The sequence below is a fragment of the Pygocentrus nattereri genome, chromosome 9 (assembly GCF_015220715.1).
Source record: "Pygocentrus nattereri isolate fPygNat1 chromosome 9, fPygNat1.pri, whole genome shotgun sequence".
NCBI classification, from domain to species: Eukaryota; Metazoa; Chordata; class Actinopteri; order Characiformes; family Serrasalmidae; genus Pygocentrus; species Pygocentrus nattereri.
This window is the reverse complement of record NC_051219.1, coordinates 27,708,705-27,736,656: the sequence shown is the minus strand read 5'-3', so window position 1 is coordinate 27,736,656 and position 27,952 is coordinate 27,708,705. Positions and strand designations below refer to the sequence as shown.

The 27,952-nt window shown below is 39.5% G+C and overlaps 1 protein-coding gene across 1 annotated transcript; it reads left to right on the top strand.

The window, feature by feature from the left end:
- On the top strand, positions 1 to 27,952 carry LOC108427744 (EMILIN-3). The gene is made up of 6 exons (XM_017698191.2): positions 1 to 42; positions 430 to 859; positions 20,599 to 20,721; positions 22,182 to 22,507; positions 23,126 to 23,661; positions 25,231 to 27,952. The coding sequence occupies exons 2-6, from the start codon at positions 693 to 695 to the stop codon at positions 26,533 to 26,535; spliced, it is 2,457 nt and encodes an 818-aa protein (XP_017553680.2). The 5' UTR covers positions 1 to 42; positions 430 to 692; the 3' UTR covers positions 26,536 to 27,952.

The following is a 27,952-nucleotide window of genomic DNA, read 5'->3' as shown; positions in this document are numbered from 1 at the left end:
CTGAGCGTGCGAGAGAGAAAGACATCACGCTGCTGCTCCACTGTATGTACCTGCTCCTTCCTTCTCTACTCCTCTCATTCACTCATTCTAGCAGGGCTTTCTGTGCATCTTCTCCTCTGCATTTTCAGTTTAACTCAAATTTGTACTCAAGAACACTTTAGCAGTTTCATCTGTTTCACTGTAGTCATTAGCAAACAGGCTTGAATGTGTGAGTGTTACTGATCAGTGTTACTGTGATAAGAAGCTTAAAGGCTGTAAGCAGCACTTTGGCTCAATGCAAATTTTTTATATGTGTTGTACTCATACTAATTTACTTACACTCTCTCTCTCTCTCTCTCTCTCTCTCTCTCTCTCTCTCTCTCTCTCTCTCTCTCTGTCGTCTATGTGTCTCCTTCTGTTTTCTATATTCCTTCTCTCTCTCTCTTTCAGTGCACCTCTCTTTCTCTCCACCACCCCTCTCTCACACATTTCCTTGCTCTCCTCTTTTAAACTGCTGTCAGTTGTCAGATGTTGACAGGATGGTGCTGGTGCAGCAGACGTTTCGAATGGAGCTCTTCTCTTCCAGAAACTGAGGGAATTCACAGTAATTAACTTGAAAAACAACAACAACAACAACAATAAAACTCCACACTTTCCCTCATCCCGCTCTTCTCTGGTTCTGTGCTTTTGGCCTGCTTTGGCCCAGCCAAAAGATGAAGCACGCACGCTGTTTGGTGGCTCTGTTACCTTTTCTGTTGGGACTCCTTCTGACTTTTGCGGACGCCAAAGGAACTTTTTATGGAAACCCCTACAGATACAATCTGTACAAGGCTGGAGCAAACCCGCACTACAACCCTGGAAAGCCCATGAGTCGCCACAAGTGAGTAACCAGGCTTTCTCTGTGTGTGTGTGTGTGTGTGTGTGTGTTTGCGTGCGCATGTGTGGTCCTGTATTTACCTCTTTGTCGGGGCTTTATGTTCCTGGGATGATATCTGGGTTCTCCCCACAAGGAAAATGCACCCCCCCCCACTAAAAAAAAACAGCATTTTTAATTGCTAAGAATTTATAAGAAGCCAATCATAGAAGCTGATCTTATGAAGGAGGTTAATTCTTCTTAATTCATTTGTTCAGAGTGGTTTGATGTGAAATGATTTGTTGTAGAGAAATTAGATTTCTTAGTAGATTTCTTTACAGTGGTGGTGATCGGAACCAGGGGTCACTGTGTCTACATCCACAAATATATCCATTACACTCTCAGAAAAAGGGTCCATCTCAGTACCTGAAGACAGGGAACATAACTGTACCAGAATCCACTGAAATGAAATTTTCTAAGTTGTATTGTTTCCACACCCCTGTTTCGCCTCCAGGCTTTTTATTTTAATGCTCTGATTTAAAACATTTGGTTATGAAAAGGTACAAACATCTACTTTTCCATTATGTTTGTACCATAATGAATGAATTATGTACCTGTATGGTACGTTTATTTCTAACAGTGCATATTTACTATTCAAAACCACCAGTGAACCTGAACATGTCTCGTGAGTTTTTATGTGTAACGCTGATGATGGGAAAATAGCGGTTAATCCTAACAAAACAAGCTTTCTTTGGTGAGTGTTTTGGCTTTCATAACCATTTCAAGTAATAACTTTCTGTGAGGGAGCTTTTGGAAGCATTAAACTCTTCATACGTTGGGTTCCTACCACCCCCACTGTGAACAATTATGACCCTTAAAGTTTCTCCAGAAAGGAACATTTAACGTCACACCACCCAGATTTACTTTGTTTACATCTTTTACAATTTCACTGTGCTGAAATTTTGAAAAATGGGTGGAATTCCACTTTAAGGTTAGGTAGAGCATTACAGCCATACAAATGGACAAACACCTCAGAAAACAGAAACATGCCTAGATGTGTCCATAACTCTCTCATGTTCGTGGGAATTTATATGTACTTAATGTTGCATATATTTGGTTTTTCATCTAAAGGGTCTTCAGACACTCTGGTTTGGTTTAGACAGCCTAACCCGAACACATGCATGTGTTTACACTGCAGACCACACTAGATATTTAAGATAATCCCTAAATGGCTGCAATCATGCATGCGCATAAGTGACAGAGGGTATATTGCCTGCAGGACACAACTAGCACTCCTTAGTGTGGAATTCAGTATTTACAGTGCTTATAAGGAATTTTGGGACACTTCTATCATGATTTGCTGTTTAGAGTTAGGTTTGGTAGTGTAATGTGGAAACGGTGCTTTGCCTTGTTCAAAAATAGATAATTTCAGTTAAAGAATTACTTATAAATCAACACTTGGAGTCCAACTGAGCAATAAGCTAGCTAGAAATTATAAATCTGATCCCAATGTAACTTCTCAACAAATGTGTGGACACAAATCCAAAGATCCCCAACCCAACCATCCAACACACCTGCCTCAAAATGGTATTAACATCATGGATAATAGAAAACTAAGAAAACCAAAAATATCCTCTCTTGGAAATAAAATGTCTGTGATGTTCCAAAATTACAAAATCAAGAGTGGAAAATGTACTGAAGTGGTGGAAAGAGGCAGAACATGTTCAAAATCTGCCTAGAAGACTTAAAGCTGACCTAAACTACATCCTTAATACTGACATTTATAAAGTAATAATAATAAAGTAATAATAATTGGCAGTAATAATGTTTGTCCCGCTAGTGTTTAAGTACTTTTCCAGGCCTTTCTGAAGTCATTTTGAGAGTCATTTAGTACACCTGGTCATTATTGCTGGCGGCTGTAACTTTTCTGACGGATATGAATAAATAGGTGACACACTTTCATAGAAGGTAATAAAAAAGAAGCTAATTGTTGTATTCAGAGTCCTGGGACTTCTTCTGAGCTCTGTATGAACTGAGAACTTTGCAAACTCTGCTGTGTTGGTCTCTGAGCCAGCTAGCTCTGTTTGTTTTGTATGCTGTCTCATTCTGTCCCCCTTTCTCCCTCCGGTCCTCAGAATGGTTCCCATCATGCAGGAGTAGTCTGGACAGTTAGCTGATAATGTGTTAACCCATGGTGGGCTTTGTTCATGTGCAGTTCTTTCTCTGGGCCTCTGCAAGTATGAGACGGGTTCAACGAGTTTATTATGGCGCAGACTGTCACTGAAGAAAGAGCTGCACTGAATTTAGTTTTGATCCAAGTGTGTTCATCAAGTCCGGAGACACTACTGTGAAACGTTTTAGACAACTGAAGAAATTAGATTTGAAAAGCTGTTTATCTGGGTGGTCTGTGTTTTATTAGCTCAGAAAACACTAATATTGTGATAAATGCACATAATATTGAGATAATAGACTATTTCAATTATGTCTGTGTTTGTTTAATCCTCTCTTTGAGGAAGCCAAGTATTTTTAGCCATAATCCAATATGGGATTTGGGTAATCAATCATTTGTTAACTCACAACTCACTTTGCACTTCTACTTTTTTCAAACTAAGAAATCCTTGTTACTTTTTACTGTATTTAAGTTTATTTGCATCTATTCTTATGATATATGGTGCCTTTACAAGCAAAAACATACATGCATCTTATAGTCTGGTAGAAATATCATTAAAGGCCCATATAACAAAAAAAAACTTTCCTTTTTAAAATCAAAGTGTTTAATGTAAGTATTTCACCACAGAAATTGAAAGTAAACTGCAAAAATAGCTTGGACTTTGGAGATCTCTTTGGTGGAAATGTGGAAATGAATACAACGTGTGGAAGGTCACTTTGTAACGTGGGCTGTGCTTTGGACCCCTTCCCCGAGAGGATGAATGTGATGACAGCGCGTTGCAAGAGAATTCAAAGAGAAAACTTGGTGAAGGACGTGTCTTTTGAGGATGTGCGGATTGTCATTATGTCTTTATTGGTATATTGTTCATTTTGGATTTGAGTGGTAGTGGTAGTGATGCATGCAACTCAGCATCTCTTTTCTCAGTGCGCTTTTGCAGTCACTCTTTTCTCTTCTCACTTATTTTCCCTCTCCCTCTCCTTTCCTGCATGGTTTGCTCTCATGAGCTGTATTTTTTCAGACAGTTCTCCAGCTCACCTGCTGTTTGGGTGTTAACCCGCAGCCCTCGGCCCGCAACCTTGCAACAGGCCGTCTGCCCTGTGGACACACATTCTTCATCCATCCACGGCTTTATAACCTCCCTGTTTCTCTTTTTTTGGTCTTTTTCATACTGTTCTGCTGTCAGGAGAGGACAGTGTAGCAGTGATGAATGATGAGTTTGGTGGGGAAACCAGCATGAACTTGCTGACCTTATTAAGCTCCACTTGATATTTACAAAAATGTAATGAATTTAATGAATTTACTAGCAAAATAACTTATTACATACATATTGGATTGTGGCATATGGTAAAAAAAAATATTCTAGGCTATGATATTTATGCCAACTATTTGAGCTTAAAGGAAGGTTATTTGATTTTTCAACATATTTAAAAATGGTTTGGAAGCTAGAACACACTAATTATATGGTGGATCATTCTCAGCACTGCAGTAACACTGATGTGGTGGTGGTGTGTTAGTGTGTGTTGTCCTGTTATGAGTGGATCAGACTGAGCAGTGCTGCTGGAGTTTTTAAACAGTGTCCACTCACTGTCCACTCTATTAGACACTCCTACCTTGTTGGTCCACCTTGTAGATATGAAGTCAGAGACGATAGCTCATCTGCTGCTGCACAGTTTGTGTTGGTCATCCTCTCGTCTTCCATCAGTGGTCATAGGACGCTGCCCACAGGACGCTGTTGGCTGGATATTTTTGGTTGTTGTTGGACTATTCTCAGTCCAGCAGTGACACTGAGGTGTTTAAAACTCCAGCAGCACTGCTGTGTCTGATCCACTCAGACCAGCACAACACACACTAATCCACCACCACTAGATCAGTATTACTTCACTGCTGAGAATGATGCACCACCCAAAAAGTACCTGCTCTGTGAGGGTCCGTGGGGGTCATGACCACTGAAGACACGTATTATCAGTAACAAGAATTTTTATTCACAGAAACTTGGCATCAGTCACAATTTACCTATCAATCGGGCCGTATAATAAATACAAGGTGTTTGAGATTGAGTCATTTTTTAATGAAAACCACTGTAGCAGTGGAGGCACTGTTCTGCACCTGTCATCCACAGAGAACAGTTTCCACTAATAGTGAGTCTAGGTGTAAACATCTATAAGCATACTATTCTTTACCTGGTGGACTGCCAGTCAGTAGTGGAATAAGGTGGTGTGGCTGTTTCCCAAGCTGGAACCCTTTTCCCAAAACCTCTGACCGCTCCAGTCAGCAGCACACTTTACTGCTTGTAAAAGGCACAAATATCTGGTTTAGATTTAAAGTTGGACGTGGGGGCCGGTTCTGAGCCCTAGATCAGCCTATTTATCAAATCACACTGACATTATCCAGAATAAAAATATATCATGAAATCTAGACATCAAATATGTAGCCAGCCTTGCAAGTATCCACAATAATTTGTATCAGAAATATCAGAAAAATTTCAGTACTACTTACACCAATTCACCTGTCCAGACACCTGGACAAGCTTTACAGCATGTCAGGACAAACTCTAATCAACCTAATATGATCATTTAGAGTGAATTATTCATTTCAAATTTTTTAAATATGGGTGTGTTTTCTTTTTGTTATGCAGGTGAACTAATGTTACCATGGTAACTTCACTAGGCCAACCTGCTAAGCTTTGATTAGCTACAATAACATAGGGCCATTCTTACATACTCATCATTATATGGATCGCTGTACCGAACTGGTCTAAAGTCAGAGATCAAAACACATTTTAACTGACTTTTACTTTACACTAAAATCTTTTTGCTTTGAGTGACCCGATACTTTAATTTTGTTTTGATTTAAAAATTACATTTGCATTTACATCTACAGCATTTAGCAGACACTCAGACAATCCAGAGAGACTTACAAAAAGTGCTTTGTCTATCTAGAGAAGGTATCTTTGCTAGTTACCAATAGGTTAGAGAGAAAGCTAGTCCTGAGCTCAGATGCTGCTAGAAACAAATAGTCACTGTAGATACAAACAGGAAAAAAAAAAAAAAATTAAAAGTTTAAATTTAAAATTTTAAAAACATGATTAAACATTCCATTTTGTCACTACCAAAACAATCATAACACTCCCAAAATGTTTGGGGCTTGTTAGTGACAATTTTGGCTAATTTTGCACAAAACAAAAACACTAAAAATGAAATAGTAGTGAAAATTTCATTTTTAGGTGTAAACTGAGTTCCTGAGATCAGGGAAATCATAAATAAGAGCTAATTAGAGTTTCAGCATCTCAATTTTAAATAACCACAGAAAACAATTGCATCAAACTTTAATTCACGTTAGTAAAAAACTGCTATTAAAATTATAATGAATTGGAAAATGGCTTGAATTGCTACCAATGAGAAGTGAAACCTGACATCTAAAACAGGGGTGTCAAACTCAATATTAAAAAATCTCAACAAATCCATGGACCAGCTGTGTTCCCTCTAATTTTTACTTAACATTTTACCATGACCCCAACCGGCCATTGTTCGTCAAAATATGAGAAATCTGGAACAGCAAAAGAGGCTCTGAATATTTGAACTATTCAAAAAATAATTGTTTCATATAAAATAATAGACTGCATTAGCTACTGATAATTGATAAACCTCTGTAAATGGCCCCAGGAGGTAGTTTTTTTTTTTTTTTTTTTTTTTAAACTGACAATTTGTTTAAACTAGACCTGGTGTCTTTTTGTGTTACCACTGGACATTAGCTTGTTGTTGAAGAAATGCACATGATGTTGCAGGGCATGCTGGGGACTGTAGTGCAGTTTGACACATCGATCCTAAAGTTTAATCTTACAAGTTTAATTTTTTTATATATATGTAATTTTTTCTCTTTTAGCAACCACATTTTCTGGTGAAGGAGCTTTGTTTCTTTATTAAAAGTGAAATGGTGGTGCTTCGACTCCCACTAACATCTGGACGCTTCTTCTTTTTTGTGTTGCCTGCATTTGACAGTTGACCGCAGTTTGTTATCCATACCTTCTTCCATTGTTCACTTCTTTACCAAACAATTTACTATTTGTCAGCACTTCTCCCCTTCAAAATTGTAGCTCTCTCTCTTTTTCTTTGCATTTTTGTTTATGCTTATATCATCATGTCCATTTTGGCAGACTCGAGCATCACTGGGTGGGTGTTTAACATGTGTGAGCCCATTTACATGTGGATTTTGATTGTCTCTTGTGTAGGACTCTGGTTAAAATACTGCAGGTTCCCCCTTAGCAACTTTGAGTAGCTCTTGTCTATCATCCCACAGGTATTGCATGGCATCGTGATGTTACCTCCCAGTTTTATAGATCTTACCACTGCATCTAAGAAACAGTGTAGCAGATCGGTCATGTGTGGCCGATATCCAGTCCGTTTAAAAAGGCTGGTGTCAATGCTGATCCTTTATATTCGATTGATGCATCACTATGTTTTATATCTGTATCACTCAAGATTTTACTCATGATCTGTTAGTGTAGACAATTATTTGCATTAGCATCCCACTGCTCCTGCCAAAGCCTTGCCACACATCACGTTCAGCTGTGTTAGAGGTTTATCACTGTGAAGAAGCAGACTGCCTGCCAGCTCTCCTTACTATAACTCCTCATCCAACATGTCTCTGATGTCAAAGCAAATCAGGGAGATCACCTTTCTGATGACAAGAGTAAGCATGTTGTTTTGGCCTGGCAGCCTTCACTAATGACAAACTCACAGATCAGTGTGCTGCAGCTGTGCAAGTGAAGTTCTTGTGCAGCTGTGGTAATAGTGTTTACACTAATGTTTGACAGCTCAGATGGGGAGACAGAGTCTCTTCTAGTTACAGTGTGTATATATATATATATATATATATATATATATATATATATATATATATATATATATATATATATATCCATCCATCCATCCATCCATTTTCTAATCCGCTTCTCCGTCAGGGTCGCGGGGGTATATATATATATATATATATATCAGTGTGTTTGGTGAGTGCTGTGAAATACGTGTTCCCACTGTTGAAATTTCCCTTGATGTGACAGCTGCCTTGTTCAATACATTAGAATAGAAGTTTATAGGAATAGGTTTGTGAAAAGTCAAGTTTGGAAGATCATTTTTGCTTCTGTAGTTTAGTGCTGAATGCTGAACTGCCAAAAAAACACTAGAAGACTCATTGATGTGGTCTAGGAAGGAGATATTACTTACTCACTCTTACAATATGTGATGTGCATCAGTGAGCATGATAAACAAGCAGAATATTGGTGCAAGTGGACAACTGAAACGTCAGGTGTTTCTAGATTCAAAGAGCTAAAAACTGATGAAGCTGCTTTTCTGCACTGTTATTGTGAGACTTGAATTAATGTTGAATTGTATGAAAACATTTTTTGTTAAGTCAGTTATTTTATCATTAATTTTAATGACAAAATGCCATCACAGGCCCACTACAGACCACTGGGCCCTCTCAGGATAGGTCCAAGGACCACCAAGGGCTACTTTGAGGCCCACTTGTCCTCAACCCAGTGGTTGAGAAACCCTGGTTTAGGACACAGTATGATTTGCTGTGAACTATAAAAAAGACCAAAACATCACCATGTGGCTGAACAGGTATTGTGTTTAATTCTGACTCCTGCACATAACCACAACTGGAGATACATATTTATAATCACTAACGTAATGAAGCGTTTAAATGTCTGTTTAATGTGTGCAGAGTCAGACTCAGCGGGGGAATTCCACACAACACCTGTTCGGCTGCACATACTGTCATACTGTGTCCTAAACTGAATTGACACATCCCTTCAACTTTAACAAAGACCTGGATATGATATGAGTGGGTTGAGAAGTTTTGGGGTAGTATTTACAGAAAAGATTTGGGTGCCTATAGACTTCAAGTGTTTAATTCACACTAGCCTCAATGACTATAGTAAAAAAGCAAAGCTTGGATAGCAAACATGTCTTGGCTGATTTAGTACATCTGGGGTAAGTGAAATTATGTAAAACTTGATTTTTCACCAAACCATTCAAGACTTTATTATTATTCACTGACTGCATGGAATACAATGCAAATTGCCTGAGTAATTCATAGGATTTATAGGAGTGTGTAATAAAAATGTGGACTTGCTGAGGTTTGCTGGCCATTTAAGATCTTACTTACAGTAGCGATGACCCCAGTCTGTTGCCTTTACCTCCAGCAATCATTAGTAAATGCTGGACAATGCTCAACATGATGATTAGCATGATTTTTTTTTCCTTTGTTCACATCTATTCAAATATATATTAAAAAATATTCAGTCACATTACTCTTTTTATTCTAGTCTGGCTTGAATGGCAGTTCTACTTAATCATATATTCAATTAGTTAGCACAAATTGACAGAACATGTGCAGCAAGTCTAGTCTAGGGCTCAATTTGCCTAGTCTGATTCTGGGAAACAGGCCTGTAGTGTATTACGGGTAATCACATCATCAACAGCATGATGCATGATTATAACAAATTGTCTAATGTATTTATACTGTAGCACCATCCATAAAACATTCAGGGCTAGATGTACTAAAACTTTGCATCACTTTTAGGCACAAATATTATGTATTAAACTGGCAAACAAGTCTAAATGAGCCATGTACACAGTAACATTCCCCTCATATGCACGCATTTGATGGAGGATCATGCAAAACTTGGAATAGTCATCCACCCATTTTTATGTGATTCACCCACATTGTACATAATCCTCCCTCAAATGCATACATATGAGGCAGGATCGTGCAAAATTGTATGTGTTTCGCACAAATTTTACATGATCCTTCCTCATGTATTTATTTTTGTGTCTGGTTTTTGGGGACTTCCTTTAATATTTACATTTGATTTGAATACATACAACCTTATGTAATGTAACATTAATTTGCAAGTGACTATTGTGGCCATATCAAGGCTGAAATCTTGTAGGCCCTCGTTCTTCAGGGCACATTCACAGGAAGTCTCATGTTAGCGTGTGGGATATCAGCCTGCTGTTAAAGAATTGGCCAAGGGGTCATTGGCTTAGGAAGGTCATGACATAAGGGACTGCAGACAGATTCTGTCACTGGAGACCCATCACTCCAAAACCACCTTCCATCAGCCAACTCCCACAAGAAGATTAATTATTCCCTAAAACATGGCATTAGCGCTAGCAGCCTCTGGTGAGCCTGACAGCTGTGAGAACAACAAACCGAAGCAACATTGTAGTTGTGGAACGTCATGTGAATCAGCACTAATATGAATTAACCTAGCCCAGAGTTCAGCACTTCTGGCCTAGCATGAGTAACACTGGAAAAAAAACAGCTAATAAGGTCCCTAATTAAGTTATGATTTAACATTGCGCAGGCTGTCTCTGCAGGCCTACTCTATGCTTTCTAACCGCATCAATCATTTCTGTTCCCATGCATGCAAGTCTTGAGAGTTTGCAGAATTGCTAGTGTTTTATAGCTCCTGAATGGTGCTGGTGGAAAAAAAAAATGAAGGGATTTTCCTCACTAAAGTCGATTAGGAGGCACGGAGCATTAGGATGGAGGCTCTGAATGGCTGTGCCAGGCCTTCTTGAGCAAGTTAAAACTTTAAGTAAACAGGGGTTTAGTCACTTCCTTTGCCCTATTGAGCAGGGCCTGCTGTTTAGCATGTGGCTAGGATTGCATGAATGCAGGCTCAATCCTCAGGCTAATGTGTTTGATAACCCAAACACGTGTGACTGAGCACTAATGGTGAACTAGAGTCCTGTTCACAGTGTGAAATAGTAGTGAAAATGCTAGGTTTTAGGTCTGTGTTTGGCTGTGCTAACATAAAATATTCAGAACTTTTAATGTTCTATCAGCTGCTCTGAGCATGAAGCTCTGGTTAGTTCAACTTCAGAATGTAGATTCAACACATTTGGTGTTTTCAGAGCTGTGTGGACACATAAATCTGAGGTCTTCAATTTAGACCCAAGCTACTTCCACTGGTGGACCTGGATCGGATATGTAGGCAACCTTAATGAAAATGCTCAGATTGGAATTCATGTGTCTTTTTTCACTGCACATGCACCATAATTCAGTGTTATGAATCTGAAGTCAGTGCCAGTAAATAGTACAAAAGCGTCTGACCCTTAATTGCCTTCATCTTGCTCTAATAATGAACAGCTGAGAGCTACTCAGAGCATGTTATGTGCGCAAAGGCTTGTTTTGCTGCTTTGTTTGTTTGTTGCTCATGGTTCATTGATGATTTGATTTGATTATTGATTTTGGGAAAGAGATTTGTTCAGACTAATGACAGAATTAAGCCCCTTACCAACACGAATGTGAGCAATCAAGCTAAAAAAGATTGACTCTGAGCAAACAAAACTGAGCAATGAGCCCTCTGATGTGAATGCAGCCTAAGAGTATAGCCACTTCAGTCTAAGCTTCAAGCTACATGTGTAGTTTAGTACAGCAATGGTCAGTAGTTTGCTCGCTAGGCAAGCAGTGTTTGCTAAAAGGCTACCTACAGTGGAATATTCCAAAAAGCGAATGAAATCTGCCAATAACTGTTAGCATAAAATATTCTGAAATGTTATGCTTGGTTATAAATGTAATAAATAAGATGTTCTTTTAGCTGCTCTATGCATGAAGCTCATGCAATCTTACAATTTACAATTGTGCAACATTAATTCAGTTTTAGTTTGTTGTGGTTAATCCAATATTTTATATATTTTATAATCCAACAGCTGAATGGAAACCTTGGCTTGGAACTTCTAAGGGTTACCTGTTGCTGTTATCACCTGTTATGCATTGTTGTGCATTCTTATGACGAACCCATGACAGTGGGACATGTTTCAATTTTTCACTCATAATATTTGTGGTTTTATTCACCAAAAACAGTCATTTTTACATGACCATTTTCCAACCTCCATGTGCCTTTAAGACTGTTACATGTAAACAACCTCTGTTCTGATTGCTTCATTAAAAAGCATTAAGGACTGAAACACTTCTTATATCTTTAGCGCGAATGCATGGAGCTCAACTGCAGTAGACCGAACAGATGGGTAAATGAGTGGGTTTTTGCGACACCACAGAAAACATTATTAAAATCAGGCTATTTTTTCAGCTTAGTTTTCATATACTGGCTGTAAAGGGAATAAATGGTACATTTTGAATCTTTAGCACTGATAAAATACTACATAAAACTCTATTATTTCAAAATAATCAAAGAAGATTAGATTTTACTTTAAAGAATAAGAGGCTGTTCTAACAAACAGACGTCAAACTCCTCTGTAACCTTTATTGTGCATACGGTGGTAGATTTATGCATTAAGTAGATCCAGTAGTTTGACTGCTGTACGCAGCCTTTTCTCTCTCTTTCCTCTGTCTAATGGACCTGAAAAAGCTGCTCTCTCTTGGCTCCCACTCCTCAGCCTCTATATTTATATAGCGACTGACTGTCCTCTGTAAAGCTCGCCTGATGGCTTTGACCAAGACCTGAACTCTGTGGCTGATGAAAGAGCAGTCATGCTGGTGTTTGATAGAGAGAGAAAAGGAAAGTGAGACATTGAAGAGTGAGAGAGTATCTATCACATCTCTCGGTAAGCCCCATTAGCGGCCTCTTTTACCTCTCATCCCATGCTGACCGGGCAGGCATGTAGAAATCGTCGACCATTTAGAAGCACGTTCCATTAAAGCCTGGAGACAAATCTCGGCTAAGATAAGCCACTGTTAAAGTTTGCTATTATAAATCTGACTATGATCACATCACAGCTGCAACAGGTGAAAGGATCAGCATGTGAGTATCACTATTCAGCAGAGCGAGATGAAAACTTGGGTAGGGCTGCATGACTTGGACAAAATATTTAGCGACTGTATTGCAGTGCAAGATGGCTGAGCTATACTGTAAACTTTACAGTCAACAGTAACCATTTATTGTAATGAACAGACGTGTAATATGCATAATAATACACTTCTTTCTTTACTGTAACTAAATTCAAATAGAATCTTATGGTGAGGTGCCGAGAGATTCCCACCCCTATAGATAAATGTTTGGTTGGATGAATTTCCATAAAATCAAGCAGAATATATCACTGTTGTCACAACAAAACCTTTTTTGACATAATTTGTAAAAGGTAGTTGCCTTTTATGTTGTGTCAAAACTTTATGAAGAAAAAGAAATAGTCCAAAACTACTTGGAAAAAATAATTTTTTCATTTAATTCCATTAAAAGCGAAGAATGTTTTTCCTTGTTCTATAAAGTTGCATTTTTGGAGATACAAGGTTTTGTTCCAACCGCAGCAATATACACATAATTAGGTTATTTTTGTACATATTGCAATACCAGCACTGCAAAGGTATAACAATTCACAATACACTATGCAGCTGTAGCAGTGAGGTGACAAAGGCACTACAGCAGGCAGAAGGAAAGATTGTTTTGGTGGAGGTGGTGGAGAGAAGAAGAAAAGAGGGAAAGGCATCCTGACAAAAACTGAAAAGGAATTCTCTTTCTCTCCTGGGATAGCCGGAGGGGATTTGGTGACCGAAACCTGATCCTTTAAATATTTACAGTGGAAGCAGACTTCTCCAGGCCAAAAGTGAAGCCAGGGCAGGTTTGATGTTCATGAGTAGAGTGTGAGGTGTGAGGTGCAGCTTTCTTCACCCTTTTTGATGAGGTTTAGCATCTCATCTTCCACCACCTCATCTTCATTCTTCATGCATTACACTTTTCCCTCACAACCCAAAACCACCTCAAACTTCCAGAAATAAGCTGCTAAGAATTAGTGAAGAACAGCTGAAAAACATCACCACTACCACTCAGCGTATACATTCTTTCAACTTTCCGAGAGCCTAGCAACGGGCCGCTCGTTCTTTTTCTTGCTGTGCGGTCTTAGCAGTGGGTCTGGACGTCTAATGTTCTCCTTGTGTCTTCAGGTCCTCCAAACACATCCCCAGAATGTTATATGTGCCTCTTGTTTCCCATAAAATCCTGGCAACGCGTGAACCTGTCATTCAGTGTTGTTTTGTGAAGCTGGCTACTCAGGGGATACAACAGGAGCCAATGTGACTGGGAGTGGGTGCCAGTGGCGAAGTGACATCTGAAATGACCCTGATTGGATCTGCTCACTTGGGATGGTTTATAACTGAAGACCAGGTTTGAGGACATTGAGCAGCCCTTCAAGGAAAAGTTCCACATTTTTGGTGTCTGATGTTTTAGTTTTATATTGGAGCCAAGAGGCAAATGTATTATGTATATAATGTATATAACATAACCTCAAACAGCCTGCACTTAAAATCCACCCCAACGCAATTGCAGTTTTTCAAAAGTTCCTGCCACATTCATAAGCAGAGGGATGTTTTTCCATCTTTAAACCAGAAAATCTCACTCACCCTTCACCAACTTGACTCGGTCTGAGGCAAATGCACACTAATGCTAACTAGCAGTGTATAAGCTTTCATTATTTGTTACATTAGCCTTTTGGCTCCAGTGCAAGGCTGAAAAAACAAACTTTGGAAACTAATATTGTGTAATTTTTTTTTTTTGCCAAACTGTTCCTTTAAAGCAGTCATAAATACTGTAGCTAAGTATTACTATGAGACTCAACCCTCTGTCTTTCTCTCAGCCATTTCCCTTCTGCGCTTCTCATCACTGCTTTACAGACACCTGCCTGGATTGAATGTCACTGGCAGCTCAAACAACATTGGCAGACACAACTAAACGGGGACTCAGTTTGTGTTTGTGTGTTTGGGGTGTAGCGACAGTTCCACATCTGGATCTGTCACTCTCCGTCTGAAGGTCATAAGCTCTCTCCAGATGTGCGCTCTCCTGCCTCGCACTGGCTCTATGCTTCTCTTCAGACTGTAAACCCATTCAGCTGTCGCTAGCTTTCACTGCCTCAGCAGGCTTCACTCAGTGCTTACATACAACACGTTGTAAATGGTGTTTACATTATGAGAAGTTCTCAGATTCACAGAGCTGACAGAAAGAACAAACCACTTGGGATTGTTTCTGATGCCAAAACATAAAAAATGAAAATGAACTTTTTGGTGAAATGATGCATCTTTGCTAGGCCACTCTGAAGTTCTGCAATACGCAGCAGAGCAGTGTCAAATTCATTTTTGATAAACTCTAATGCATGACTGCATCCTTTGCCAGTAGTGCTACTGCTCTGAAGGGCATGTTTATGCACAACCCTTTTAACAGTTTGTCCACAATGGCTATTAATTGGAAGATGTTTTAAGCTATCCTTTGATGGCAAAGCTGGTGGTCCATTGGCATTTTGCTCAGCGTTTTCTGGGTGGCCTACCTGTGGTTGCTCATTTTGTACTCAGTCCAATTGACTTATTTTTCCTTACTACCTATCTTTAGCAGATATATACAGCACATATTCCTAGCATATTTTCATCTCGTTTCATTGCTTTTATGGTTAGCAAGTTAGGTTTAAGACCAGCCATTGCAAGACATTTTGCAAGGCATCGTGCAACTTGAGTGCAACTTTGCTCCAGATGTACCTGATTAGCCGGGCCACGTTTGGTGCATGAGGTTTTTTCTTCTTCGATTTTGTGACGAAAGTATGAGGCTAATATAGCTAAGTGTTGGTTGCTTATGGCCATCAGTTAGCACTGTGTATGTCTAAATCATCACACAGCCAGATTAAGTTGTTAAGTAATATTCCAGTCTATTTGAGATTACTTAGTAGATTGACACTATTTGAGACAAGTGTGTGATAATTTAGGTATGTGTTTTGCTAATATGTGTCAATAAGCTTCAATTACTTGTTAGCTACATTAGCCTCGTAGCACCAGTGCAAAACTAAAGAAGCAAGCTTCAGACACCAAACGCTGTCATGGCTGATCAACCACTTTTGGAGAAAAAGGAATAAGCCTAACTTTTCACTGATCTCTTTAAAGCCTATCATTGTGATTAGAATCTAAGATGATGCACTGCCCTGAGCTCTCTCCTGGCTTTTGAATAAAAGCTGTACTGTTACAGCATGACAGGCAACTGCTCAACAAACAGCTGCCGTCAAGCCTCTCCCAAGACCTTATCGGTGAATGGCAATGACACTGCCAAAAAGCTAAACGGCTGCTTTCATCTCTTCTGTATTTAAGTTTGTTTGGCATTACTGCTTGCTCATAGATTGCTAAAAAGATTGACATCATGGAAAGTGAAATATTTCTTACTTTTTTTAAATAATGTCATATGTAAGCATTGCAAAAGTTTTAAAATGTACCATTCGTACAATCCAAATCTGAAAATTACACTGCAAAAACGGGCCATTTTGAATACATAGTTTTCAAGATGTCTTAGTCAACACATTTACATATATCCTCCTATCCAACCTATAGCACTTTAGCTCCTCCTATTCACACTGAATTTACAAGGAATGTTTCAGTCCTGCCTGCTTTATACTGGCAGTTACTTGCCTGACTGCACTGTGCCAACTGTAAAGTTTGGTGGAGGAGGGATAATGCTATGGGGTTGTTTTTCAGGGGTTGGACCTCTTAGCTCCAGTGAAGGGAAATCTTAATGCTTCAACAGACCAAGACATTTTGGACAGTTGTATGCTTCCATCCATGTAGGAACAATTTGGGGAAGGCCCTTTACTGCTTCAGCATGACTGACCACTGCACAAAACAAGGTCCATAAAGGCATGGCTGGGTGAATTTGGTGTGGAAGAACTTGACTGACCCACACAAAGCCCTGACCTCAACAGCATCAAACACTTTGGGATGAACAAGTACAGAGATTGTGAGCCAGGCCCTTTTTAAATTTCAAGCATTTACCAGCATTGTGAAGTATGAAGAAACTAGTAAATGAGATATTCTCACATATTTGCTGATGCACATACCAATATGAGTCCTGCAGGCCTGATTTTTCTTGTAGCCACATTTTGAAAATGGCCTGTGTAATGACCTTATATAGCGTGCAAAACAACAGTCTGTAGTTGGGTAATTTGTCCATCAAATGGCCCTTTCCTGTCAAATAAGTCAGTTCTAAGCCAAATAACCTAAAGTGACTGGATTCCTAATGAAACCTGGTGACATTTCCAGTTCGGCAGTCAATATATCATTATAATATCCAGTGTTTTGATCTATGAAGTAGAAAAGAGAGTACAGTTCCAGTTTCATGTATTTTGAGCAGAGAAGCTGCTAACTGAGATTGACCTTAACATTACTCTGAGCAGCATGCATAGGAGTAAATTACAGTAAGCCCATATAAAACGATTTTTTGCTATTCCCATCACAAGATTTGTTGCTGTTGCTTTTCAGAAATAAACTCACTGAATAAAAAGGGTTATACATTTTTTTAAGGGGGATATGCTTACTACAAATGATTCAGGGGTTGTATGAGCCTATAAATCATATTTAAATAAAATATTTTGTCAGTATAAAGAGACCTGTGGCTGCACTTTTGGAGAGACAGAAACGACTGCTATCATATGTCATATATAGATGGCTGAAAGTTTTTTTTAAATGATGCACGGTTTGTAGATGGTAGATTGTACATTCAAGTAGATTGTATGTCTATACAAATCAGCCTACCTATCACCTGGTAGTATGATTCAAGACTCATAACTCACCCCTGCTTATTATCCCTTGAAAAGGCATTTTTGGTGATGTTGTGGACTTTACACCTGCCACGTTCTGGTTGAGTTTTACATAGCAAACTCTACTCTAACTCTAAAACTAAGTGAGCAGGTGGTAAAAGTGGTTAGGAGATAGCAGCACCAGCCCCCTCTGTTGGCCAAAACAAGCAAAACAAGAGACGTCTGTCCATCTGCTGTGCTGCAGGTCTATTCTAGGACCTTCCAAAGTGTTTTTAATTCACAGTTAAAATGGGGACATTTCTGGGTACAGCTCCAGTTGGAGACAGGCCACCAAAACATGGATTTTTCCTGGAAAACGCGGACATCTGGTCACCCCTTTTTCACAGTTGCTTTTTAGAGGCCCAGTTTTTGCACACTGAATGTTTTTTTCCAATAACATTGATGGAATATATGTATATGAAAAACTGTATGACTTACCAAAACAGTGAAATGGGTTTTTATCTTCACAGGTGACCATGTAATTCAACATTTATGAAAGCATTTTTATTGTGTTTAAATGCTCATCAATAAAAATTATTTGATATCAGTTACATTGCGGTACTGCCCGTTTTATCCAGGTACAGCTGTCTTTGTGAAGCAGTGTAAATTGTTCTCATAGCTCAGGGCCCTGACCCCTCTTTCTCCACCCCTTATTGCTTGTTAGCAGCTCAAGACAGTTGCAACATTTTACCAGTGTTCTAGCATGGCAGCTATATGCTTCAGTTATTTCTTAGCTACGATATTGTCTTCAATGCAACTTTTAAAACAAGCAAACTATGGACAGCACACACGTCTTGACTGACTGACCTTGTAAATCTGCTTGTTGGACAATCCTTTTGTTGTAACTGGCAATTCTACTGTATTTAGTACTAACATATCGAGGCTCCGTGAGATTTAGGACCTTTTAATCTCATCACAAGCAAACTTGTGCACATTTCCAGTCTTGGACTGGCTGGACATTCGCCTTGCGTGGGACAGCTGTGGATCTCAAGTGTGTGGATCTCAGGAGCGTTTCAGTACAAGCTGTTTTTGTGTCGAGGCCAGATAACATTTAACAGTTGCTATAGCTGCGATTCACATCTTAAACCTGATGAATTAATCTGTTATTGGAGTGGTGGGAGGTGGAGAGCATGAGGCAGTGCTGGACACGCTGTGATAACTGATCAAGTTTCAAATGTTTGTGTGCATGTGACAGATGTGCAGCCTGATGTGTCTCATTTAGCACTGACCGTGAGGTCTGGTCCCTCTAGGCCTGCTCGTTGCCTGGACTGGAGGGGAACATCCTGTTATTGACTGTTCTTTTTGCATTTATTCCTCTGTCTTTTCTCTTTTGTTCTTCATTCCGCTCAGTGCTGCACTGCCTTGTCATTTACTGTACTGATTTCTGTGTATGTTAATATGAGTGTAGCAGTGGTAACCAGTGTATTGGAGGACCTGGAGAGAATTAGCATTAGCAAATTTAGTTATTTAGTGCTTGCTGGAGACCTATGGATAAATCGACCAGCAGCAAACACATATAAATTTGACTGAGAGCAAAATTCTACAATCATATATGATGAGCCACTGACTGTGTACATGATACATATGATATACTGTATACCAGGGTGTTGGCAATCCAAATGTTAAGAAGGGCCATTCAGTCCTTTCAATAAAAATCAAACCACTTTCAGAGCCAAAACGTTTTGTGTGTGTTTTATTGAAGTAATGTTTTACTATCATGTCTGGAAATTTGTCTTAATATGTGCTGGCTAATTTCCTAATATAAACTAAAATATATACACACAAATGCAGGCTTACTTTGCTCTGCTTAAAGCTTTATCTCAGGTATAGCCACTTTTCTCACATCTCTGGCAGGAAGCTTTTTCTCAAAAGTAGAACAGGCTTTGTAAAATGTCTCTCAACTCTTTTTTTTTTTGTTCCAACTTAACTGACACCTGAGTTACCAGAAAACTATTTAAGATGGAACAGGAAAATTCAAATAAGTAGCTGGTGATTTCAGCTTTGTGACTCATGTTTGAGTTTCCAGATGCAGATTAAACATTTCAGGTAACCAAATGGAGAGATTACAATTGCAAATAAGTCAATGTGTCTCCAAATTATCAACATTCGTGTTAAATCTCTCTCTTTGCAGTTTTGTTAGCTACGAGACGAGAATGTTGTCTGCATTGCTATGGTGACTAGTAGTCTGCACACCAACCTTCAGGGTTGAAGTGTGAATTAGCAGTTCTACATTAACTCCAGCATTTAAGACCATTCGTTGTTAAAACTGTGTTTGAATGATCAGCAGAGATTTATTTTACTGCAGAGCACTAAAGATTTTACCTAAATATCTAATTCTATTTTGGAGCTGCAAAAGGGCAGCAAGAGATGCATGTGGCTTTGAAAATGGGAAACTATGTACACTCCGTCAAAGTCATGGAATTTTCATGCTCAGGTTCTGTGTTAACACAATGAAAGTAATGTTATTTAAATATTGAAAGTAGTGAGTTCATTTTGATGATGCACTAATATAGCAAAAAAATGAAAAAAAAACTTCCTTTGGGGTTAGATTTGAGCAAATTAGACAAATGCAATCAATTGCGAGTGACTGCACAAAGTGATGTGATTAACTGTGATTGCTAACTGTGACAGCCCTAATAAAAATATTGAAATGGGTTCATATAACAGTCACAAAATGAGAAATATTAAATATATTGACTAGATTTAAGATCATTTCACTTGCCAAGATGCCACTGCTCTGTGTACACCAGATGCGTGCTTCATTGGGACTTTTCTTCCAGCTCCAAAATTTGAGCCAATGAGTTGTAAATTTTACGTGACTGTACACTCTACAAAGACAGAGATTTGACATATTGATGATACTGATTGGCTGATGGAACTGTCTTCAAGCTGGTTGTCATAAAAAATTACAGCTATGATGCTCTGTGCATGACCAATGATGGTAAATACAGGAGAAAATGAAAAAGAAAAAGAAAATCTTGGGATTTCACTAAAGAGCTCCCCCCCCCCCCCCCCCCCTTCTCTCACAGAAACTACTGTGCCTACATTGTCCAGAAGAACATCACCTGTACCATGCAAGACGGAGTGGCCACTTATGTCAAAGCAGATTACACCACCAAGTGCATCTGGGGACAGAAATGCCCTGTGTTAATGTAAGTACAACCCTGTTCAGTGCTGCTCAGAATATGTGTATAATATCTATAATTCTGTCTGTCTGTCTGTCATTTTAACATCATTTAAGACCTGTTCTTGGTGGTGTCATGACGCAGATTCACTCTTATGGTTATGTTGTTCAGATCATGTGCTACAGCTGCCCTCTAGTGGTCTAATACAGAGAGCAACCAAAGGCCTTCTGTTTATTGCTTATGTACTGCGATTTTTCTTAAGTGCTCCTGTTTCTGCATGATCTGTGTGCTTCTGCCCAATGTAGGTCATTTTTGAAGAGATCACTATGTGACCCATTTTTCTTCAAACTACAGAACGTTCCATTAGAATCCACTGACATTATAATCCACTCTGTCAAGACTGTGGTGTTTTACTTTTAACCCCACTCTCTCTCTCTCTCTCTCTCTCTCTGTTAATAAGATTTTATCATCCTCCATAGGCACTTATCCATGCCTTTCTCCCCAAGAGTAAGTGACAAAAGAGAAAGAATGTCTAGTTTCCACTTGAAACAAACAAGAACTTTTCAACAGAGAAAATAAATGGTAGAAGTGCAGATACTGGTCATTACAAAGTTGCCTAATTTGCATTATTCCAAGAGCATCACCCATCGCCCTTGTGTAATCTCCTAATCCTAAACAGCAATCCTGCACCGTACACATAATCTCCTAATCCCCCCACTGTCTTAATCCCATCATTGACTCCTATGTGATTAAATAGATACTTTTGTGTAGAGCTTGTGGAGCTCTATACAATGATGAGATTCATCATCATCATCATCATCATCATCATCATGAGATTCATCATTCTTCTGGTTCAAATAAAATTCAGAGTACAGCCATGGCAAACATGGTTCTATATAATGTTATATAACTTGAAACAATAGTGGAACCCTTTTTAGTGACATATAGAACCATTTAATAAAAAGTTCTATAAGGAACCATATACAGCAAACTTAGAGAAGAAGAGAAGAACCCTTTAACCACACAAACAACCATGTATGCATTCAGAGAGTTCTGAGTGTTCGTTGTTCTATATAAAACAATTGCATTTACTAAAGAACCTTTGAAGAACCATTCAAAAGTTTGGAATAACTTGTCACATTAATAATCATCATTTTATAACTTAGTCTAGAGAGAAATAGTAGAAATAGTTGAAATTAATATATGAACTAGAAGGCTTTTTAATGTTCATTCAAGTTTTATGAACAGCAGGAATTATAAGAAAAATAATATACTGTAAGTTATGCAAGTTTACTGCCTCTAAATTTGATCACTACTTTTCAAATATAATATATTCTGGCCATTTATTTATAAGTTCTTTTTTGATGAGCTTTTAAGGAATTCTCTACAGCTCCATTCATCATTCTGGACACTAAAATCAAGAGTTTGCAAATAATTTGAAACCTGTAAAGTCCACCATATTGATTCTTAACTTCTTGTCCTTATAGGTATCGGACATTCTTCAAGCCTAAGTACAAGATTGGCTACAAAACAGTGACAGAGCTGGAATGGCGCTGCTGCCCAGGCCACTCTGGAGAGAACTGCCTTGATGGGTCTGCGTCTGGCTCAGATGGCATGACTCCTCCATTTAAGGGCTCTGTTCAAGGACCCAGGCCTCCATTCAAGGGCTTTCCCCATGGTCAGCCCAGAATCCCTCCAGACCACACACTCATCCCTGGGTCAGGGCTGGAGCCTGGCAAACCCTTCCCTTTCCCCCACAACAGACCCATCCCAACTGGAAATCTGCCTTCTGGAGGCCCAAAAACAAGTTATGGTAAAACATATATATTATGATTATTTATATTAGAGTTGGTATGGATCTATTACAAGGTATTGGGCTGATTTCATTACAAAATGCTGGATTAGATGGGGTAGTTAAATTTAATCCAATCCAATGCTGTAACAAATCTAGCCTGAAATCGCAAGAAAAAAAGATTTTGTAAAAATATTTGTTAGCATTAGTAAGCAGTTAGAATGATTCTATGATTTTATGACTTGTGTGATCAATTATTATTTATGTAATAATCAATGACTATATTTGTTCAAGTAATCAGCTAATTGATTAGACTTTCTGTGGCTTTATCTCAGTTCACATTTATGCTTGCATAATTTTCTCTATTGTAGTGCAATGGAACAGTGGCCACATTGCCCTCAACCCTTCCTGTAGTGTATTGCAATTTGTTGGAATGATTGTTATAGAGTGCTTTATTTAACACAAGATGCTCATTTTTTTTCAATAATTAGCATCATCAATGAATAATACACATCATTGTAGCCCTAGTTTGTTTCATTCTGATAGATTGCAATACACTATGGGAAGATAAGAGGGTGACATGACTATTGTTTCACTCTATGACTTATTCATCTTCCCTCACTTATCTGTTTGATCCAGGCTCAAAGGCTGGCATCTCTGGCGAGCGTCTGGACCGTATGGAAGAGGACCTAAGGAGACTGTCTCAGGGTCTGGATACCCTGAACGGTTTGGTAGCCGGCTTAGAGGACCGTCTTCGTGTCTCTCTCCGTGAGGACACTACCAAGATGCTGACAACCCTGCTGGGTGCCCCCCGCCGACCTGACTCTTCTGTGGGATTCGGTGTTATACCTGAAGGCACACCCGATGTCCTGGGCAGCAGTGAGGGTTTTCCTGTGCTTGGTGAGCTGGTGGGCAGAGTCACAGAAGTCAAGGACGAGCTACATGCCAAGAGTAACATTTTGGACGAAATTCATGGCATGGTGTTGGACCATGACGGACAGCTGAAGAAACTGATGGAGGCAGCCGTGGGGAGGCCTGTTACTACTGGGGGAAGCCAGACACTGCTGGAGGAACTTCTGGATGCCAGGCTGGCTGGTGTGAGGGCTGAGATCCTGGATGGCTTTGAGAGAAAGCTATCCAGTCTGGAGAACCACTGCGATGAGCAAATTGGACAGGTAACATAATGGGTAGAATTCTCATTTAGGGGTCAATTTTTCTGGGTGGTGTTTATATAGAGTTATAACTTGCACTTGTAGACAGAGCGACGAACTGTGTTCACTGACAATGGTTTTCTGAAGTGTTCCTGAGCCCATGTGGTAATATCCGTTACAGAATGATGTCGGTTTTTAACACAGTGCTGTCTGAGGGATCGAAGGTCACGGGCATTCAATGTTGGTTTTCTGCCTTGCCGCTTACTTGCAGAGATTTCTCCAGATTCTCTGAATCTTTTGATGATATTATGGACTGTAGATGATGAAATCCCTAAATTCCTTGAAATTGCACATTGAGAAATGTTGTTCTTAAACTGTTGGACTATTTGCTCATGCAATTGTTCACAAAGTGGTGAACCTCGCCCCATCCTTGCTTGTGAATGACTGAGCCTTTCAGGGATGCTCCCTTTATACCCAATCATGACACTCACCTTTTTCCAATTAACCTGTTCACCTGTGGAATGGTCCAAACAGGTGTTTTTTGAGCGTTCCTCAACTTTCCCAGTGTTTTGTTGCCCCTGTCCCAACTTCTTTGGAACGTGTTGCAGGCATCAAATTCAAAATGAGTGAATATTTGCAAAAAACAATAGTTTATCTGTTTGAACATTAAATATCTTGTCTTTCTAGTGTATTCAACTGAATATAGGTTGAAAAGGATTTGCAAATCATCGTATTCTGTTTTTATTTGTTTTACACAACGTCCCAACTTCATTGGAATTGGGGTTGTACATATAATATTGGTCTTCCTCGAGGAGAGGTTTGAAAATGGTTAAACAAACACACTAACATCCATAAAATCACTATATATATATATATATATATATATATATATATATATATATATATATATATATATATATAATGATCATTATTAATTAATATTCTATAAATGTTTATTCAAATATTAACACTTTTCTCAGCAAATAAACACATACTACACAAATAAATAGATTTTGAAAATGTGTCTTAGGTGCCTAAGACTTTCACACAATACTGTACATCTTCCCGTACCTGCTTGATTGTCTTACCTAGAGTTGCAACATATAGCAAACAGTGTTGTTTATTAGCTGATGACAATGATTATGGAAAAATTCTGTTATTTTTTTGATGATAAAAGAAGAAATTGCTTGTTTCACAGACAGATCTTTGAATAACAGTGGTGGCAAAGCGAGAGGAGCAAAAGAATTCATAATGGTTAGATGAAACAATTAATTGAATAATAGTAACATACTTGTTAGTTGTTGCCCTAGTGAAAAGCCTTCCCTCAGCCTAAAATCCTAACCAGTCAGTTCTAGAAGTAGTCTAAATTAGAATAGTCATCAATCTGGACCCTGCTTTTTCTTGGAATATTTAATCGCTGGTAGGTATGGCACTGTGGCCAATCAGTTACATTGAGAGTTAACTACTAGTGATCACAAGCTGGATTCAAGGTCCAGAAAACCTGGTGTAAAATATATTTTTATTGTATAAGAAACAAGAAACTATGTATTATTTTATGCATATGGGTAACACTATGCTTTCCCCTGCTCTCAGGTACAACAGCAGTGCCATAAAGAGCACCTGAATGGGCAGGAACAGCTACAGCAGTCATTGGACGGCCGTGAAACAGGCCTAAGGAAGGAGCTGAGTAAGCTCCAGACTCAGATCCAGGGCCTTACTGTGACCGAGAGCTGCTGTGGCCAGGTCAACAGCCTGTCCCACCGCGTGCAGCTGCTGGAGGAGACGATCAAAGACTTGACAGAGTCTCAGAGGCAGTTGCAGGTAGAACTGAGCGAGCAGACACATCACTTGGAGACTCTGCTGGATGTCCGTCTGATGGACATGGAAGGTCGGCTTAATGCCAGCGAGCGGGGCCAGGGAGAGCTTGGTGTACTTGGGACAGCGGTAGGATCCCTTGATGGGTTTAAGACCCTTCTGGATGATAAGCTGAAGAGCTTGGAAGAACGACTGTTTGTGGCAGTGGAAGAGCTGAGCAATGCCACAGCTCCAGCTCTACTGGAAGGTCAGGTGGTTCCAGCACTGGAGACGGAAATTGACAACATCCGGAGGCAGGTGGAAGCTGGCCTGGATGGTTTGCAGAAGCAGCTGACAGACCTTGAGCTTCTCTGCACATCTGCTTGCTCTCCTGCGCCCAGCCCTGAAGTTGCCCTCATTCAGACAGAAGTGAACGAGTGCAAAGAAGTAGAGAAGAAGGTGTCCAACCGGTTAGATGTTCACTCAGACATGTTAGCCCGCCTCAATGGGACACTACAAGGTCTTCTGACTCAGCTCGCCCAGGAAGACCAGGAAGGTTCCCTACATGGTGAGATCACACTTCTCAAGATCAATGTAAACTCTGTAAATCGCACGTTGAAGGGACTTCGTGATTCTGTTCAGTTTTTTGCTCGGGAGGTGGGTCAGGCCAACTCCACCTGGCAGGAAAGTGAGCAGCGGCTGAGCACACAGGTGCAAGGAATAAGAGACCTAGTGGGCCATCAGACGGACCTGTTGGGGGCCGGAGAGCGCCGGTTGATTCAGCTGAAGGGTGAGCTCCAGAGTCTGAGGAGGAGGCTGACCGGAGAGTTGCAGGGATGCCGCAGCACAGCACTGGGCGTCCACCGAGAGATTATGGGCGTCCAGAGCCGCGTCAGCCAGGTAGAGGGCGAGTGCGGAACCCTGGGTGAGCTGGCTGATGAACTGGAGAGGATCCGAGGTGAGCTGGAGAGCCATTCAGACACCTACCTTGCACAGGTCAACAACACCCTAGCCAGCCATGGCCAACAGCTGGCCCAGCTCAAGGATGGACTCCAAGAGTGTGCAAACAAGGCAGACCCCGATACCCATCGGGGTGACCAGTAGCCGTCTGGTTACAGAGACGCTTCAAGGCCCAAGGTTGTACAAATTGGAAATAATTCTTTCCTGGTTTGATTGTCCTTTCTTTTTCAACAGGGCATTGTCTTCTTCTTCTTCTTTATATTCGTTTATTTTTTTTACATTTTATATTGATTCTAACTGATATTGTTAACTTATATGAAGAAAAGCTTGACTGTATCGATATATACTGTACGGTTTAGACCAGTATTTCCCAGTCTCTGTCCTTGAGCACTTGGGGTGCAAAAATTCATTGATTTTGGAACATAAGAATCGTTTCAGATTTATTCATGAAAGTAACCCATCAATTTCTGATGAAAATGTAAAACAATGTCTATTTTTAAACATAATAGTTCAAAAAAGCTGAATCTAATGTCATCATTATCTATATACCACTGCAGTGTAAATATTTCCTCCAGTGACATTTCATGAGATTTCATGATGCAGAGAATAGATTCCTAAACAATCGTTGTCAGTCGCAAATACTAGGGTGTTATATGATTAATAGGATGCCCCACAGGGAAATTAATCACTTCAGTGCCAGTGTAATTAGCTGGTTTACTATTTTTATGAACAATCAAGTTTCTGACCCCGAGTCATGCCACTCCACCCACTGACGTTAACCTAAATGTTTACGTTAGACTGCCTATTTAGATCTCAGTAATTAGTTGCTATATTTAGCTGTCTGACACGCTGCTGGCCAAATGAGAAGGTTACATGGATTCCCAAGAACCTGTACAGTTTTGTATAAAATAGACATTTTAGTATTTTATTTGTTCATTTAAGATTTTAAAGTTATAAGTATTGAAGATATCATGTTGAGGGATCCATCTGAAAGCGGTTACTATTGATAAGCTGCGTAATGAATAACAGGTTGTAGATACACATACGTCAGTCCCATTTGTTTGTTGTTGGTTTAAGCTATCCACTGAGGTATGTTAGTATCCACTGTGATTGCCCCCGCTGCCCACCCAGTCATTATGCTGCTTAATGCATTCAAATTCAAACCCTCCTGATTTCCAGCAGTAACACACCTGATTGATGACCAGCAAATACCTTCATGACCCGAATCAAGCATGTTAAATCTGAGAAAATGTGAGGTGTCAGTGCCAGGGTACTCCAGGGCCGAGACTGAGAAACACTGGATCAAGTGATTTGTGAAATCACGCATAACACATCAAAACAAACGATGTCTGATCTATAAGCTGCTACGGACCTCTAATGGCAAAAGCCCTCCACTCCTGAACCATCTCTTTCTCTTTTTCATCTCTATTTTAAATTACTGTGTGTCAACATAAATGGTGCTAAACATATTTTGTAAACGTTTTGTGGTGCGCGAATGTGAGAAATGTGTCTCATTACATTGTGATTGTATTTTTTTCTAAGAGATTATAATATTTCATGA